General features: G+C 68.9%; 1 protein-coding gene across 1 annotated transcript in view; it reads right to left on the bottom strand.

Annotated features, from left to right (window-relative positions):
* Positions 1-16,223, bottom strand: part of RGS9 (regulator of G protein signaling 9) — an 89,563-nt gene that overhangs the window by 53,195 nt on the left and 20,145 nt on the right. Inside the window, exons 5-8 of the mRNA XM_073660352.1 lie at positions 10,809-10,860; positions 10,664-10,722; positions 8,826-8,902; positions 8,494-8,575 (exon numbers count right to left, since the gene is read on the bottom strand). Coding sequence (XP_073516453.1) covers positions 8,494-8,575; positions 8,826-8,902; positions 10,664-10,722; positions 10,809-10,860 — 270 coding nt within the window. The remainder of the gene's footprint in view (positions 1-8,493; positions 8,576-8,825; positions 8,903-10,663; positions 10,723-10,808; positions 10,861-16,223) is intronic.

The following is a 16,223-nucleotide window of genomic DNA, read 5'->3' as shown; positions in this document are numbered from 1 at the left end:
AGACCCCCCCCACACACAGAGAGCGCGCCAGACCCCCCCACACACACAGAGAGCGCACCAGACCCCCCCCCACACACAGAGCACGCCAGACCTCCCCCACACACACAGAGCGCGCCAGACCCCCCCCACACACAGAGAGCGCGCCAGACCCCCCCACACACACACAGAGAGCGCGCCAGACCCCCCCCACACACACAGAGAGCGCGCCAGACCCCCCCCACACACAGAGCGTGCACCAGACCCCCACACACACAGCGTGCCAGACCCCCCCACACACACACATAGCGCGCCAGACCCCCACACACACAGAGCGCGCCAGACCCCCACACACACACAGCGCGCACCAGACCCCCCCCCACACACACAGAGCGCGCACCAGACCCCCCCACACAGAGCGCGCACCAGACCCCCCCACACACACACAGAGCGTGCCAGACCCCCCCACACAGAGAGTGCGCCAGAACCCCACACACACACACAGAGCGTGCCAGACCCCTCCCACACACAGAAAGCGCGCCAGACCCCCCCCACACACACACACCGCGCACCAGACCCCCCCCACACAGAGAGCGCGCCAGACCCCCCACACACACACAGAGAGCGCGCCAGACCCCGCACACACACACAGAGAGCGCGCCAGACCCCCCCCACACACACACACAGAGCGCGCCAGACCCCCCCCCACACACACACAGAGAGCGCGCCAGACCCCCACACACACACACACAGAGCGCGCCAGACCCCCCCACACACACACACAGAGAGCGCCAGACCCCCCCACACACACACACACAGAGAGCGCGCCAGACCCCCACACACTCACACACAGAGAGCGTGCCAGACCCCCCACACACACCGCGCGCCAGACCCCCCCCACACACAGAGAGCGCGCCAGACCCCCCCACACACACACAGAGAGCGCACCAGACCCCCCCCCACACACAGAGCACGCCAGACCTCCCCCACACACACAGAGCGCGCCAGACCCCCCCCACACACAGAGAGCGCGCCAGACCCCCCCACACACACACAGAGAGCGCGCCAGACCCCCCCCACACACACAGAGAGCGCGCCAGACCCCCCCCCACACACAGAGAGCGCGCCAGACCCCCCACACACACAGAGAGCGCGTCAGACCCCCCACACACACAGAGCGCGCCAGAACCCCCCACACACACACAGAGCGCGCCAGACCCCCCACACACACAGAGAGCGCGCCAGACCCCCCCACACACACAGAGAGCGTGCCAGACCCCCCCACACACACAGAGCACGCCAGACCCCCCCACACACACAGAGAGCGCGCCAGACCCCCCCACACACACAGAGAGCGTGCCAGACCCCCCAACACACACACAGAGCGCACCAGACCCCCCCCCACACACAGAGAGCGCGCCAGACCTCCCCCACACACACAGAGCGCGCCAGACCCCCCCCACACAGAGAGCACGCCAGAACCTCCCCCCACACACAGAGAGCGCGCCAGACCTCCCCCACACACACAGAGCGCGCCAGACCCCCCCCACACAGAGAGCACGCCAGAACCTCCCCCCACACACAGAGAGCGCACCAGACCCCCCCCACACACAGAGAGCGCGCCAGACCCCCCCCACACACACAGAGCGCGCCAGAACCCCCCCACACACACACAGAGAGCGCGCCAGACCCCCACACACTCACACACACAGAGCGCGCCAGACCCCCCCCCACACACACAGAGAGCGCGCCAGACCCCCCCACACACACAGAGAGCGTGCCAGACCCCCCACACACACACAGAGAGCGTGCCAGACCCCCCCACACACACAGAGCGCGACAGACCCCCCCCACACACAAAGAGAGCGCGCCAGACCTCCCCCACACACACAGAGCGCGCCAGACCCCCCCCACACAGAGAGCGCGCCAGACCCCCCCACACACAGCGCGCACCAGACCCCCCCACACACACAGAGAGCGCACCAGACCCCCCCCACACACACAGAGAGCGCACCAGACCCCCCCCACACACACAGAGAGCGCACCAGACCCCCCCCACACACAGAGAGCGCGCCAGACCCTCCCCCCACACACAGAGAGCGCACCAGACCCCCCCCCACACACACAGAGAGCGCGCCAGACCCTCCCCCCACACACACACAGAGAGCGCGCCAGACCCCCCCACACACACACAGAGAGCGCGCCAGACCCCCCACACACACACAGAGAGCATGCCAGACCCCCCACACACACACAGCGCGCCAGACCCCCCACACACACACACACACACACACACACACACACACACAGCGCGCCAGACCCCCCCACACACACACAGAGAGCGCGCCAGACCCCCCACACACACACAGCGCGACAGACCCCCCACACACACACAGCGCGCCAGACCCCCCCCACACACAGAGAGCGCGCCAGACCCCCCCACACACACAGAGAGCATGCCAGACCCCCCCCACACACACACAGAGAGCATGCCAGACCCCCACACACACACAGAGAGCATGCCAGACCCCCCCCACACACACACAGAGAGCATGCCAGACCCCCCCCACACACACACAGAGAGCATGCCAGACCCCCCCACACACACACAGAGAGCATGCCAGACCCCCCCACACACAGCGCGCCAGACCCCCCCCACACACACACAGCGCGCCAGACCCCCCACACACACACAGAGAGCGCGCCAGACCCCCACACACTCACACAGAGCGCGCCAGACCCCCCCACACACACACAGAGAGCGCCAGACCCCCCCACACACACACAGAGAGCGCGCCAGACCCCCCACACACACACAGAGAGCATGCCAGACCCCCCACACACACACAGCGCGCCAGACCCCCCACACACACACACACACACACACACACACACAGCGCGCCAGACCCCCCCACACACACACAGAGAGCGCGCCAGACCCCCCACACACACACAGCGCGCCAGACCCCCCACACACACACAGCGCGCCAGACCCCCCCCACACACAGAGAGCGCGCCAGACCCCCCCACACACACAGAGAGCATGCCAGACCCCCCCCACACACACACAGAGAGCATGCCAGACCCCCACACACACACAGAGAGCATGCCAGACCCCCCCACACACACACAGAGAGCATGCCAGACCCCCCCCACACACACACAGAGAGCATGCCAGACCCCCCCACACACACACAGAGAGCATGCCAGACCCCCCCACACACAGCGCGCCAGACCCCCCCCACACACACACAGCGCGCCAGACCCCCCACACACAGAGAGCGCGCCAGACCCCCACACACTCACACAGAGCGCGCCAGACCCCCCCACACACACACAGAGAGCGCCAGACCCCCCCACACACACAGAGAGCGTGCCAGACCCCCCACACACACCGCGCGCCAGACCCCCCACACACACACAGAGCGCGCCAGACCTCCCCCACACACACACAGAGAGCGCGCCAGACCCCCCCCCACACACACAGCGCGCCAGACCCCCCCCCACACACACAGAGAGCGCGCCAGACCCCCCCACACACACACAGAGAGCGCACCAGACCCCCCCACACACACAGAGCGCGCCAGACCCCCCCCCCACACACAGAGCGCGCCAGACCCCCCACACACACACAGAGAGCGCGCCAGACCCCCACACACTCACACAGAGCGCGCCAGACCCCCCCACACACACACAGAGAGCGCCAGACCCCCCCACACACACAGAGAGCGTGCCAGACCCCCCACACACACCGCGCGCCAGACCCCCCACACACACACAGAGCGCGCCAGACCTCCCCCACACACACACAGAGAGCGCGCCAGACCCCCCCCCCACACACACAGCGCGCCAGACCCCCCCCCACACACACAGAGAGCGCGCCAGACCCCCCCACACACACACAGAGAGCGCACCAGACCCCCCCACACACACAGAGCGCGCCAGACCCCCCCCCCACACACAGAGCGCGCCAGACCCCCCCACACACACACAGAGAGCGCGCCAGACCCCCCCCACACACACACAGAGAGCGCGCCAGACCCCCCCCCACACACAGAGAGCGCGCCAGACCCCCCACACACACACACAGAGAGCGCGTCAGACCCCCCACACACACAGAGCGCGCCAGAACCCCCCACACACACAGAGAGCGCCAGACCCCCCACACAGAGAGCGCGCCAGACCCCCACACACACAGAGAGCACGCCAGACCCCCCCACACACACAGAGAGCGCGCCAGACCCCCCCACACACACCGAGAGCGTGCCAGACCCCCCACACACACCGCGCGCCAGACCCCCCCACACACACACACAGAGCGCACCAGACCCCCCCCCCACACACAGAGAGCGCGCCAGACCTCCCCCACACACACAGAGCGCGCCAGACCCCCCCCACACAGAGAGCGCACCAGACCCCCCCCACACACACAGAGAGCGCGCCAGACCCCCCCCACACACACAGAGCGCGCCAGAACCCCCCACACACACAGAGCGCGCCAGACCCCCCCCCACACACAGAGAGCGCGCCAGACCCCCACACACTCACACACACAGAGCGCGCCAGACCCCCCACACACACACAGAGAGCGCGCCAGACCCTCCCCCCACACACAGAGAGCGCACCAGACCCCCCCCCACACACACACAGAGAGCGCGCCAGACCCCCCCCACACACACAGAGCGCGCCAGAACCCCCCACACACACAGAGCGCGCCAGACCCCCCCCACACACACACAGAGAGCGCACCAGACCCCCCCACACACACAGAGCGCGCCAGACCCCCCCCCACACACAGAGAGCACGCCAGACCCCCCCCACACACACACAGAGCGCGCCAGAACCCCCCCACACACACAGAGAGCGCGCCAGACCCCCACACACTCACACACACAGAGCGCGCCAGACCCCCCCCCACACACACACACACACACAGAGAGCGCGCCAGACCCCCACACACTCACACACAGAGAGCGTGCCAGACCCCCCCCACACACCGCGCGCCAGACCCCCCACACACACACACACAGAGCGCACCAGACCCCCCACACACACAAAGAGAGCGCGCCAGACCTCCCCCACACACACAGAGCGCGCCAGACCCCCCCACACACACACAGCGCGCCAGACCTCGTCCCCCCACACACACACACAGAGAGCGCACCAGACCCCCCCCACACACACAGAGAGCGCACCAGACCCCCCACACACACAGAGAGCGCGCCAGACCCCCCCACACACACACACAGAGCGCGCCAGACCCCCCCCCACACACAGAGAGCGAGCCAGACCCCCCACACACACACAGAGCGCGCGCCAGACCCCCCCCCCACACACACACAGAGAGCGCCAGACCCCCCCCCCACACACACACACAGAGCGCGCCAGACCCCCCCCCACACACAGAGAGCGAGTCAGACCCCCCCCCCACACACAGAGAGCGAGCCAGACCCCCCCCACACACACACAGAGCGCGCCAGACCCCCCCCCACACACACACACAGAGCGCGCCAGACCCCCCCCACACACACACAGCGCGCCAGACCCCCCCCACACAGAGTGCGCCAGACCCCCCACACACACACACACAGAGCGCGCCAGACCCCCCACACACACAGAGAGCGCGCCAGACCCCCCCACACACACACAGAGAGCGCGCCAGACCCCCCCCACACACACAGTGCGCGCCAGACCCCCCCCCACACACACACACAGAGAGCGCGCCAGACCCCCACACACACAGAGCGCGCCAGACCCCCCCCCACACACACACACAGAGCGCGCCAGACCCCCCCCACACACACAGAGCGCGCCAGACCCCCCCCACACACACAGAGCGCGCCAGACCCCCCCACACACACAGAGCGCGCCAGACCCCCCCCCCACACACAGAGCGCGCCAGACCCCCCCCCACACACAGAGAGCGCGCCAGACCCCCCCCCACACACAGAGAGCGAGCCAGACCCCCCCCCACACACAGAGAGCGAGCCAGACCCCCCACACACAGAGAGCGAGCCAGACCCCCCCCACACACACACAGAGCGCGCCAGACCCCCCACACACACACACACAGAGCGCGCCAGACCCCCCCACACACACACACAGAGCGCGCCAGACCCCCCCCCACACACACACAGAGCGCGCCAGACCCCCCCACACACACACAGCGCGCCAGACCCCCCACACACACACAGAGAGCGCGCCAGACCCCCCCCACACACACAGCGCACCAGATCCCCCACACACACAGAGAGCGCCAGACCCCCCCCACACAGAGAGCGCACCAGACCCCCCCACACACACAGCGCGCCAGACCCCCCACACACACACAGAGCGCGCCAGACCCCCCCACACACACACAGAGAGCGCGCCAGACCCCCCCACACACACACAGAGAGCGCGCCAGACCCCCCCACACACACACAGAGAGCGCGCCAGACCCCCCCACACACAGAGCGCGCCAGACCCCCCCACACACACACACAGAGAGCGCGCCAGACCCCCCCACACATAGAGAGCGCGCCAGACCCCCCCACACACACACAGAGAGCGCGCCAGACCCCCCCACACACAGAGCGCGCCAGACCCCCCCACACACAGAGCGCGCCAGACCCCCCCACACACACACACAGAGAGCGCGCCAGACCCCCCCACACACACACAGAGAGCGCGCCAGACCCCCCCACACACAGAGCGCGCCAGACCCCCCCACACACACACACACAGAGAGCGCGCCAGACCCCCCCCACACACAGAGCGCGCCAGACCCCCCCCCACACACACACACAGAGAGCGCGCCAGACCCCCCCCACACACAGAGAGCGCGCCAGACCCCCCCACACACACACACAGAGCGCGCCAGACCCCCCCCACACAGAGTGCGCCAGACCCCCCCCACACACACACAGAGCGCGCCAGACCCCCCACACACACACAGAGCGCGCGCCAGACCCCCCACACACACACACAGAGCGCGCGCCAGACCCCCCCCCACACACACAGAGAGCGCGCCAGACCCCCCCACACACACAGAGAGCGCGCCAGACCCCCCCACACACACACAGTGCGCGCCAGACCCCCCACACACACACAGAGCGCGCCAGACCCCCCCCCACACACACACAGAGCGCGCCAGACCCCCCCACACACACACAGAGCGCGCCAGACCCCCCCCCACACACACAGAGCGAGCCAGACCCCCCCCACACACACACACAGAGCGCGCCAGACCCCCCCACACACACACAGAGCGCGCCAGACCCCCCCCCACACACAGAGAGCGCGCCAGACCCCCCCCCACACACAGAGAGCGAGCCAGACCCCCCACACACACACACACAGAGCGCGCCAGACCCCCCCACACACACACACACACAGAGCGCGCCAGACCCCCCACACACACACAGAGCGCGCCAGACCCCCCCACACACACTCACACAGAGAGCGCGCCAGACCCCCCCCACACAGAGAGCGCGCCAGACCCCCCCCACACACACAGAGAGCGAGCCAGACCCCCCCCACACACACACAGAGCGCGCCAGACCCCCCCCCCACACACACACACAGAGCGCGCCAGACCCCCCCACACACACAGAGCGCGCCAGACCCCCCCCCACACACACACAGAGCGCGCCAGACCCCCCAACACACACACAGAGCTCGCCAGACCCCCCCCACACACTCACAGAGAGCGCGCCAGACCCCCCCCCCCACACACAGAGAGCGCGCCAGACCCCCCCCCACATACACACACAGAGAGCGCGCCAGACCCCCCCCCCACACACACACAGAGCGCGCCAGACCCCCCCACACAGAGTGCGCCAGACCCCCCCACACACACAGAGCGCGCCAGACCCCCCCACACACACACACAGTGCGCGCCAGACCCCCCCACACACACACAGCGCGCCAGACCCCCCCACACACACAGAGCGCGCCAGACCCCCCCACACACACACACAGTGCGCGCCAGACCCCCCCACACACACACAGCGCGCCAGACCCCACACACACACACACAGCGCGCCAGACCCCCCCACACACAGAGCGCGCCAGACCCCCCCCCCACACAGAGAGAGCGCCAGACCCCCCCACACACACACAGAGAGCGCGCCAGACCCCCCCACACACAGAGAGCGAGCCAGACCCCCCCCCCACACACACAGAGCGAGCCAGACCCCCCCCCCCACACACAGAGAGCGAGCCAGACCCCCCCACACACACACAGAGCGCGCCAGACCCCCCCCCCACACACACACACACACAGAGCGCGCCAGACCCCCCCACACACACAGAGAGCGCCAGACCCCCCACACACACAGAGAGCGCCAGACCCCCCCCACACACACACAGAGCGCGCCAGACCCCCCCCCCCACACACACACAGAGCGCGCCAGACCCCCCCACACACACACAGCGCGCCAGACCCGCACATACAGGGAGCCGACACCACAGAACAGCATTGTCCAGACCATGTAGGATACAATACACTGAGGACCCAATTACGATGAGACTCACCGGGGGGCGATGCACCAGCCAATACGCCTTCTCCTGACAATCCAGGACCACACGATCTGACTTCTTCCGCTCCTTTCCTGCCCTAAGATAACAAGCAAGAAAGTGTAGACATGAAGCAGGCGGCTCAGGATGAGCAGAGGGTGTGAGGTCTGTGGATTGGCGGTGGAGGGGGATCAATGGCAAAGGGGGTAATGATCGGCGGGGGGTGGTAATGATCGGCGGGGGGTGGTAATGATCGGCGGGGGTGGGGGTATATTAATGATCGGCGGGGGTGGGGGAATAGTAATGATCGGCGGGGGTGGGGGAATAGTAATGATCGGCGGGGCACTCACTTGTACTGCTCCTTCGCCTGCATGATGATAAAGTCCCACTTGTGGTTGATCTTCTTGTTCAGCGCGCTGTAATTCTCCTGGGACCGAAAAAAATACTATCAGCAGCTAGTAATGACGAGAGCGCGGGGTATCCACAGGGGGGCCGGGTGTGGCGGCGGGGTATCCACAGGGGGTCCGGGTGTGGCGGCAGGGTATCCACAGGGGGTCCGGGTGTGGCGGCGGGTCACGTGCAGACATGGCGGCGGGGTATCCACAAGGTGTCCGGAGGAGGTGGCAGGGTACTATCCACAGGGGGTCCGGATGTGGCAGCGGGTCACGTGCAGACATGGCGGCGGGGTATCCACAGGGGATCTGGATGTGGCGGTGGGTTGCGTGCAGACATGGCGGCGGGGTATCCACAGGGGATCTGGATGTGGCGGTGGGTTGAATGCAGACATGGCGGCGGGGTATCCACAGGGGATCTGGATGTGGCGGTGGGTTGCGTGCAGACATGGCGGTGGGGTATCCACAGGGGATCTGGATGTGGCGGTGGGTTGCGTGCAGACATGGCGGCGGGGTATCCACAGGGGATCTGGATGTGGCGGTGGGTTGCGTGCAGACATGGCGGCAGAGTATCCACAGGGGATCTGGATGTGGCGGCGGGTCACGTGCAGACATGGCGGCGGGGTATCCACCGGTGGCCCAGATGTGGCGGTGGGTTGCGTGCAGACATGGCGGCGGGGTATCCACAGGGGGTCCAGATGTGGCGGGTCACGTGCAGACATGGCGGCGGGGTATCTACAGGGGGCCCAGATGTGGCGACGGGTCATGTGCAGACATGGCGGCAGGGTATCCACCGGGGGCCCAGATGTGGCGGCGGGTCACGTGCAGACATGGCGGCGGGGTATCCACAGGGGGTCCGGGTGTGGCAGCAGGGTATCCACAGGGGGCCCAGATGTGGCGGTGGGTCATATGCAGACATGGTAGTGGGGTATCTACAGGGGGTCCGGATGTGGCGGCGGGGTATCCACAGGGGGTCTGGATGTGGCAGGTCGCGTGCAGACATGGCGGTGGGGTATCCACAGGGGGTCCGGGTGTGGCGGCAGGGTACTATCCACAGGGGGTCCGGGTGGCGTGGTAGGGTACTATCCACAGGGGGTCCGGGTGGGGCGGCAGGGTACTATCCACAGGGGGTCCGGGTGGGGCGGCAGGGTACTATCCACAGGGGGTCCGGATGTGGCAGGTCGCGTGCAGACATGGCGGTGGGGTATCCACAGGGGGTCCAGGTGTGGCGGCAGGGTACTATCCACAGGGGGTCCGGGTGGGGCGGCAGGGTACTATCCACAGGGGGTCCGGATGTGGCAGGTCGCGAGCAGACATGGCGGTGGGGTATCCACAGGGGATCCGGGTGTGGCGGCAGGGTATCCACAGAGGGTCCGGATGTGGCAGGTCACGTGCAGACATGGTGGCGGGGTATCCACAAGGGGTACGGGTGTGGCGGCGGGGTATCCACAGGGGGTCCGGATGTGGCAGGTCGCGTGCAGACATGGCGGTGGGGTATCCACAGGGGGTCCGGATGTGGCAGGTCACGTGAAGACATGGCGGTGGGGTATCCACAGGGGGTCCGGATGTGGCAGGTCACGTGCAGACATGGCGGTGGGTTATCCACAGGGGGTCCGGATGTGGCAGGTCACGTGCAGACATGGTGGCGGGGTATCCACAGGGGGTCCGGGTGTGGCGACAGGGTACTATCTACAGGGGGTCCGGGTGTGGCGGCAGGGTACTATCCACAGGGGGTCCGGGTGGGCCGGCAGGGTACTATCCACAGGGGGTCCGGGTGGGCCGGTGCTGGCGCTCACCTTCTCATACTCCTCCAGGATTCCCTTCTTCCGGATATTTTTCTTCGCCAGATAAATGGCTAAAAACCGATAAATACATTATTATTAATATTCGGCGCGGTATCTGACTCCTCCCCATCATTTACATAACGCCGGACATACGCACCATAGTCGGTGTCCTCCGCCGGCCACTGCTGCGTCGGCCAAAAATACGGAGTCTGAGGAGAGAACAGGAAAAGGTGACGTCTGAACCCCGAGAACCGTACAGGGGCCCTCACCACCCCCCCAACCACAGGGCAGCCCCCGAGAACCGTACCGGGGCCCTCACCACCCCCCAACCACAGGGCAGCCCCCGAGAATCGTACAGGGGCCCTCACCACCCCCCCAACCACAGGGCAGCCCCCGAGAACCGTACAGAGGCCCTCACCACCCCCCCAACCACAGGGCAGCCCCCCGAGAACCGTACAGGGGCCCTCACCACCCCCCCCAACCACAGGGCTGCCCCCGAGAACCGTACAGGGGCCCTCACCACCCCCCCCCCCCCCCCCCATCTACAGGGCAGCCCCCGAGAACCGTACAGAGGCCCTAACCACCCCCCCAACCACAGGGCAGCCCCCCCGAGAACCGTACAGGGGCCCTCACCACCCCCCCCATCTACAGGGCAGCCCCCGAGAACCGTACAGAGGCCCTCACCACCCCCCCAACCACAGGGCAGCCCCCCCGCCCCCCCCCGAGAACCGTACAGGGGCCCTCACCACCCCCCCATCTACAGGGCAGGCCCCGAGAACCGTACAGGGGCCCTCACCCCCCCCATCTACAGGGCAGCCCCCGAGAACCGTACAGGGGCCCTCACCCCCCCCCTCCCCATCTACAGGGCAGCCCCCCGAGAACCGTACAGAGGCCCTCACCACCCCCCATCTACAGGGCAGCCCCTCGAGAACCGTACAGGGGCCCTCACCACCCCCCCTCCCCCCATCTACAGGGCGGCCCCCCCGAGAACCGTACAGGGGCCCTCACCCCCCCCCCCCCCCCATCTACAGGGCAGCCCCCCCGAGAACCGTACAGGGGCCCTCACCACCCCCCCATCTACAGGGCAGCCCCCCCGAGAACCATACAGGGGCCCTCACCACCCCCCCCATCTACAGGGCAGCCCCCCCGAGAACCGTACAGGGGCCCTCACCACCCCCCCCCATCTACAGGGCAGCCCCCCGAGAACCGTACAGGGGCCCTCACCACCCCATCTACAGGGCAGCCCCCCCGAGAACCGTACAGGGGCCCTCACCCCCCCCCCCCATCTACAGGGCAGCCCCCCGAGAACCGTACAGGGGCCCTCACCACCCCATCTACAGGGCAGCCCCCGAGAACCGTACAGGGGCCCTCACCACCCCCCCCCCCCCCCCCATCTACAGGGCAGCCCCCGAGAACCGTACAGAGGCCCTAACCACCCCCCCAACCACAGGGCAGCCCCCCCGAGAACCGTACAGGGGCCCTCACCACCCCCCCCCCCATCTACAGGGCAGCCCCCGAGAACCGTACAGAGGCCCTCACCACCCCCCCAACCACAGGGCAGCCCCCCCCCCCCCCGAGAACCGTACAGGGGCCCTCACCACCCCCCCATCTACAGGGCAGCCCCCGAGAACCGTACAGGGGCCCTCACCCCCCCCATCTACAGGGCAGCCCCCGAGAACCGTACAGGGGCCCTCACCCCCCCCCTCCCCATCTACAGGGCAGCCCCCCGAGAACCGTACAGAGGCCCTCACCACCCCCCATCTACAGGGCAGCCCCTCGAGAACCGTACAGGGGCCCTCACCACCCCCCCTCCCCCCATCTACAGGGCGGCCCCCCCGAGAACCGTACAGGGGCCCTCACCCCCCCCCCCCCCATCTACAGGGCAGCCCCCCCGAGAACCGTACAGGGGCCCTCACCACCCCCCCATCTACAGGGCAGCCCCCCCGAGAACCATACAGGGGCCCTCACCACCCCCCCCATCTACAGGGCAGCCCCCCCGAGAACCGTACAGGGGCCCTCACCACCCCCCCCCCATCTACAGGGCAGCCCCCCGAGAACCGTACAGGGGCCCTCACCACCCCATCTACAGGGCAGCCCCCCCGAGAACCGTACAGGGGTCCTCACCACCCCCCCATCTACAGGGCAGCCCCCCCCCCCCCCGAGAACCGTACAGGGGCCCTCACCACCCCCCCATCTACAGGGCAGCCCCCGAGAACCGTACAGGGGCCCTCACCCCCCCCATCTACAGGGCAGCCCCCGAGAACCGTACAGGGGCCCTCACCCCCCCCCTCCCCATCTACAGGGCAGCCCCCCGAGAACCGTACAGAGGCCCTCACCACCCCCCATCTACAGGGCAGCCCCCCGAGAACCGTACAGGGGCCCTCACCACCCCCCCCCTCCCCCCATCTACAGGGCGGCCCCCCCGAGAACCGTACAGGGGCCCTCACCCCCTCCCCCCATCTACAGGGCAGCCCCCCCGAGAACCGTACAGGGGCCCTCACCACCCCCCCATCTACAGGGCAGCCCCCCCGAGAACCGTACAGGGGCCCTCACCACCCCCCCCATCTACAGGGCAGCCCCCCCGAGAACCGTACAGGGGCCCTCACCACCCCCCCATCTACAGGGCAGCCCCCCGAGAACCGTACAGGGGCCCTCACCACCCCATCTACAGGGCAGCCCCCCGAGAACCGTACAGGGGCCCTCACCCCCACCCCCCCCCCCATCTACAGGGCAGCCCCCCCCGAGAACCGTACAGGGGTCCTCACCACCCCCCCATCTACAGGGCAGCCCCCCCGAGAACCATACAGGGGTCCTCACCACCCCCCCCATCTACAGGGCAGCCCCCGAGAACCGTACAGGGGCCCTCACCACCCCCCCCATCTACAGGGCAGCCCCCGGGAACCGTACAGGGGCCCTCACCCCCCCACCACCTACAGGGCAGCCCCACCCCCGCCGAGAACCGTACAGGGGCCCTCACCACCCCCACATCTACAGGGCAGCCCCCGAGAACCGTACAGGGGTCCTCACCACCCCCCCATCTACAGGGCAGCCCCCCCGAGAATCGTACAGGGGCCCTCACCACCCCCACCACCTACAGGGCAGCCCCACCCCCGCCGAGAACCGTACAGGGGCCCTCACCACCCCCACATCTACAGGGCAGCCCCCGAGAACCGTACAGGGGCCCTCACCCCCTCCCCCCATCTACAGGGCAGCCCCCGAGAACCGTACAGGGGCCCTCACCCCCCCCCCCCCCCCCCCATCTACAGGGCAGCCCCCCGAGAACCGTACAGAGGCCCTCACCACCCCCCCATCTACAGGGCAGCCCCCCGAGTACCGTACAGGGGCCCTCACCACCCCCCCTCCCCCCATCTACAGGGTGGCCCCCCCGAGAACCGTACAGGGGCCCTCACCCCCCCCCCACCCATCTACAGGGCAGCCCCCCCGAGAACCGTACAGGGGCCCTCACCACCCCCCCCCCCATCTACAGGGCAGCCCCCCCGAGAACCGTACAGGGGCCCTCACCACCCCCCCCCCATCTACAGGGCAGCCCCCCCGAGAACCGTACAGGGGCCCTCACCACCCCCCCCATCTACAGGGCAGCCCCCCCGAGAACCGTACAGGGGCCCTCACCACCCCCCCCATCTACAGGGCAGCCCCCCCGAGAACCGTACAGGGGCCCTCACCACCCCCCCCATCTACAGGGCAGCCCCCCGAGAACCGTACAGGGGCCCTCACCCCCACCCCCCCCCCCCCGAGAACCGTACAGGGGCCCTCACCACCCCCCCATCTACAGGGCAGCCCCCCCGAGAACCGTACAGGGGCCCTCACCACCCCCCCATCTACAGGGCAGCCCCCGGGAACCGTACAGGGGCCCTCACCACCCCCCCCATCTACAGGGCAGCCCCCGAGCACCGTACAGGGGCCCTCACCACCCCCCCCCCCCCATCTACAGGGCAGCCCCCCCCCCGAGAACCGTACAGGGGCCCTCACCACCCCCCCCCACCTACAGGGCAGCCCCCCCGAGAACCGTACAGGGGCCCTCACCCCCCCCCCCCATCTACAGGGCAGCCCCCCCCCCCCCCGAGAACCGTACAGGGGCCCTCACCACCCCCCCATCTACAGGGCAGCCCCCGAAAACCGTACAGGGGCCCTCACCACCCCCCCCATCTACAGGGCAGCCCCCGAAAACCGTACAGGGGCCCTCACCACCCCCCCATCTACAGGGCAGCCCCCGAGAACCGTACAGGGGCCCTCACCACCCCCCCATCTACAGGGGCCCTCACCCCCCCCACCCCCCATCTACAGGGCAGCCCCCCCGAGAACCGTACAGGGGCCCTCACCCCTCCCCGATCACTGTACAGGGGCCCTCACCCCCCCCCCGATCACTGTACAGGGGCCCTCACCCCCCTCCCCCGATCACTGTACAGGGGCCCTCACCCCCCTCCCCCGATCACTGTACAGGGGCCCTCACCCCCCTCCCCCGATCACTGTACAGGGGCCCTCACCCCCCTCCCCCGATCACTGTACAGGGGCCCTCACCCCCCTCCCCCGATCACTGTACAGGGGCCCTCACCCCCCTCCCCCGATCACTGTACAGGGGCCCTCACCCCCCTCCCCCGATCACTGTACAGGGGCCCTCACCCCCCTCCCCCGATCACTGTACAGGGGCCCTCACCCCCCTCCCCCGATCACTGTACAGGGGCCCTCACCCCTCCCCGATCACTGTACAGGGGCCCTCACCCCCCTCCCCCGATCACTGTACAGGGGCCCTCACCCCCCTCCCCGATCACTGTACAGGGACCCTCACCCCCACCCCCCGATCACTGTACAGGGGCCCTCACCCCCCTCCCCCGATCACTGTACAGGGGCCCTCACCCCCCTCCCCCGATCACTGTACAGGGGCCCTCACCCCCCCCGATCACTGTACAGGGGCCCTCACCCCCCCCCCCCCCGAGAACCGTACAGGGGCCCTCACCACCCCCCCATCTACAGGGCAGCCCCCCCGAGAACCGTACAGGGGCCCTCACCACCCCCCCATCTACAGGGCAGCCCCCGGGAACCGTACAGGGGCCCTCACCACCCCCCCCATCTACAGGGCAGCCCCCGAGCACCGTACAGGGGCCCTCACCACCCCCCCCCCCCCCCATCTACAGGGCAGCCCCCCCCCCCGAGAACCGTACAGGGGCCCTCACCACCCCCCCCCACCTACAGGGCAGCCCCCCGAGAACCGTACAGGGGCCCTCACCCCCCCCCCCCATCTACAGGGCAGCCCCCCCCCCCCCCGAGAACCGTACAGGGGCCCTCACCACCCCCCCATCTACAGGGCAGCCCCCGAAAACCGTACAGGGGCCCTCACCACCCCCCCCATCTACAGGGCAGCCCCCGAAAACCGTACAGGGGCCCTCACCACCCCCCCATCTACAGGGCAGCCCCCGAGAACCGTACAGGGGCCCTCACCACCCCCCCATCTACAGGGGCCCTCACCCCCCCCACCCCCCATCTACAGGGCAGCCCCCCCGAGAACCGTACAGGGGCCCTCACCCTCCCCGATCACTGTACAGGGGCCCTCACC

The sequence above is a fragment of the Phyllobates terribilis genome, unplaced genomic scaffold (genome assembly GCF_046119375.1).
Source record: "Phyllobates terribilis strain yellow unplaced genomic scaffold, ASM4611937v1 Scaffold_25__1_contigs__length_18738178, whole genome shotgun sequence".
Taxonomy (NCBI): domain Eukaryota; kingdom Metazoa; phylum Chordata; class Amphibia; order Anura; family Dendrobatidae; genus Phyllobates; species Phyllobates terribilis.
This window is presented reverse-complemented; position numbering and strand designations above follow the sequence as displayed.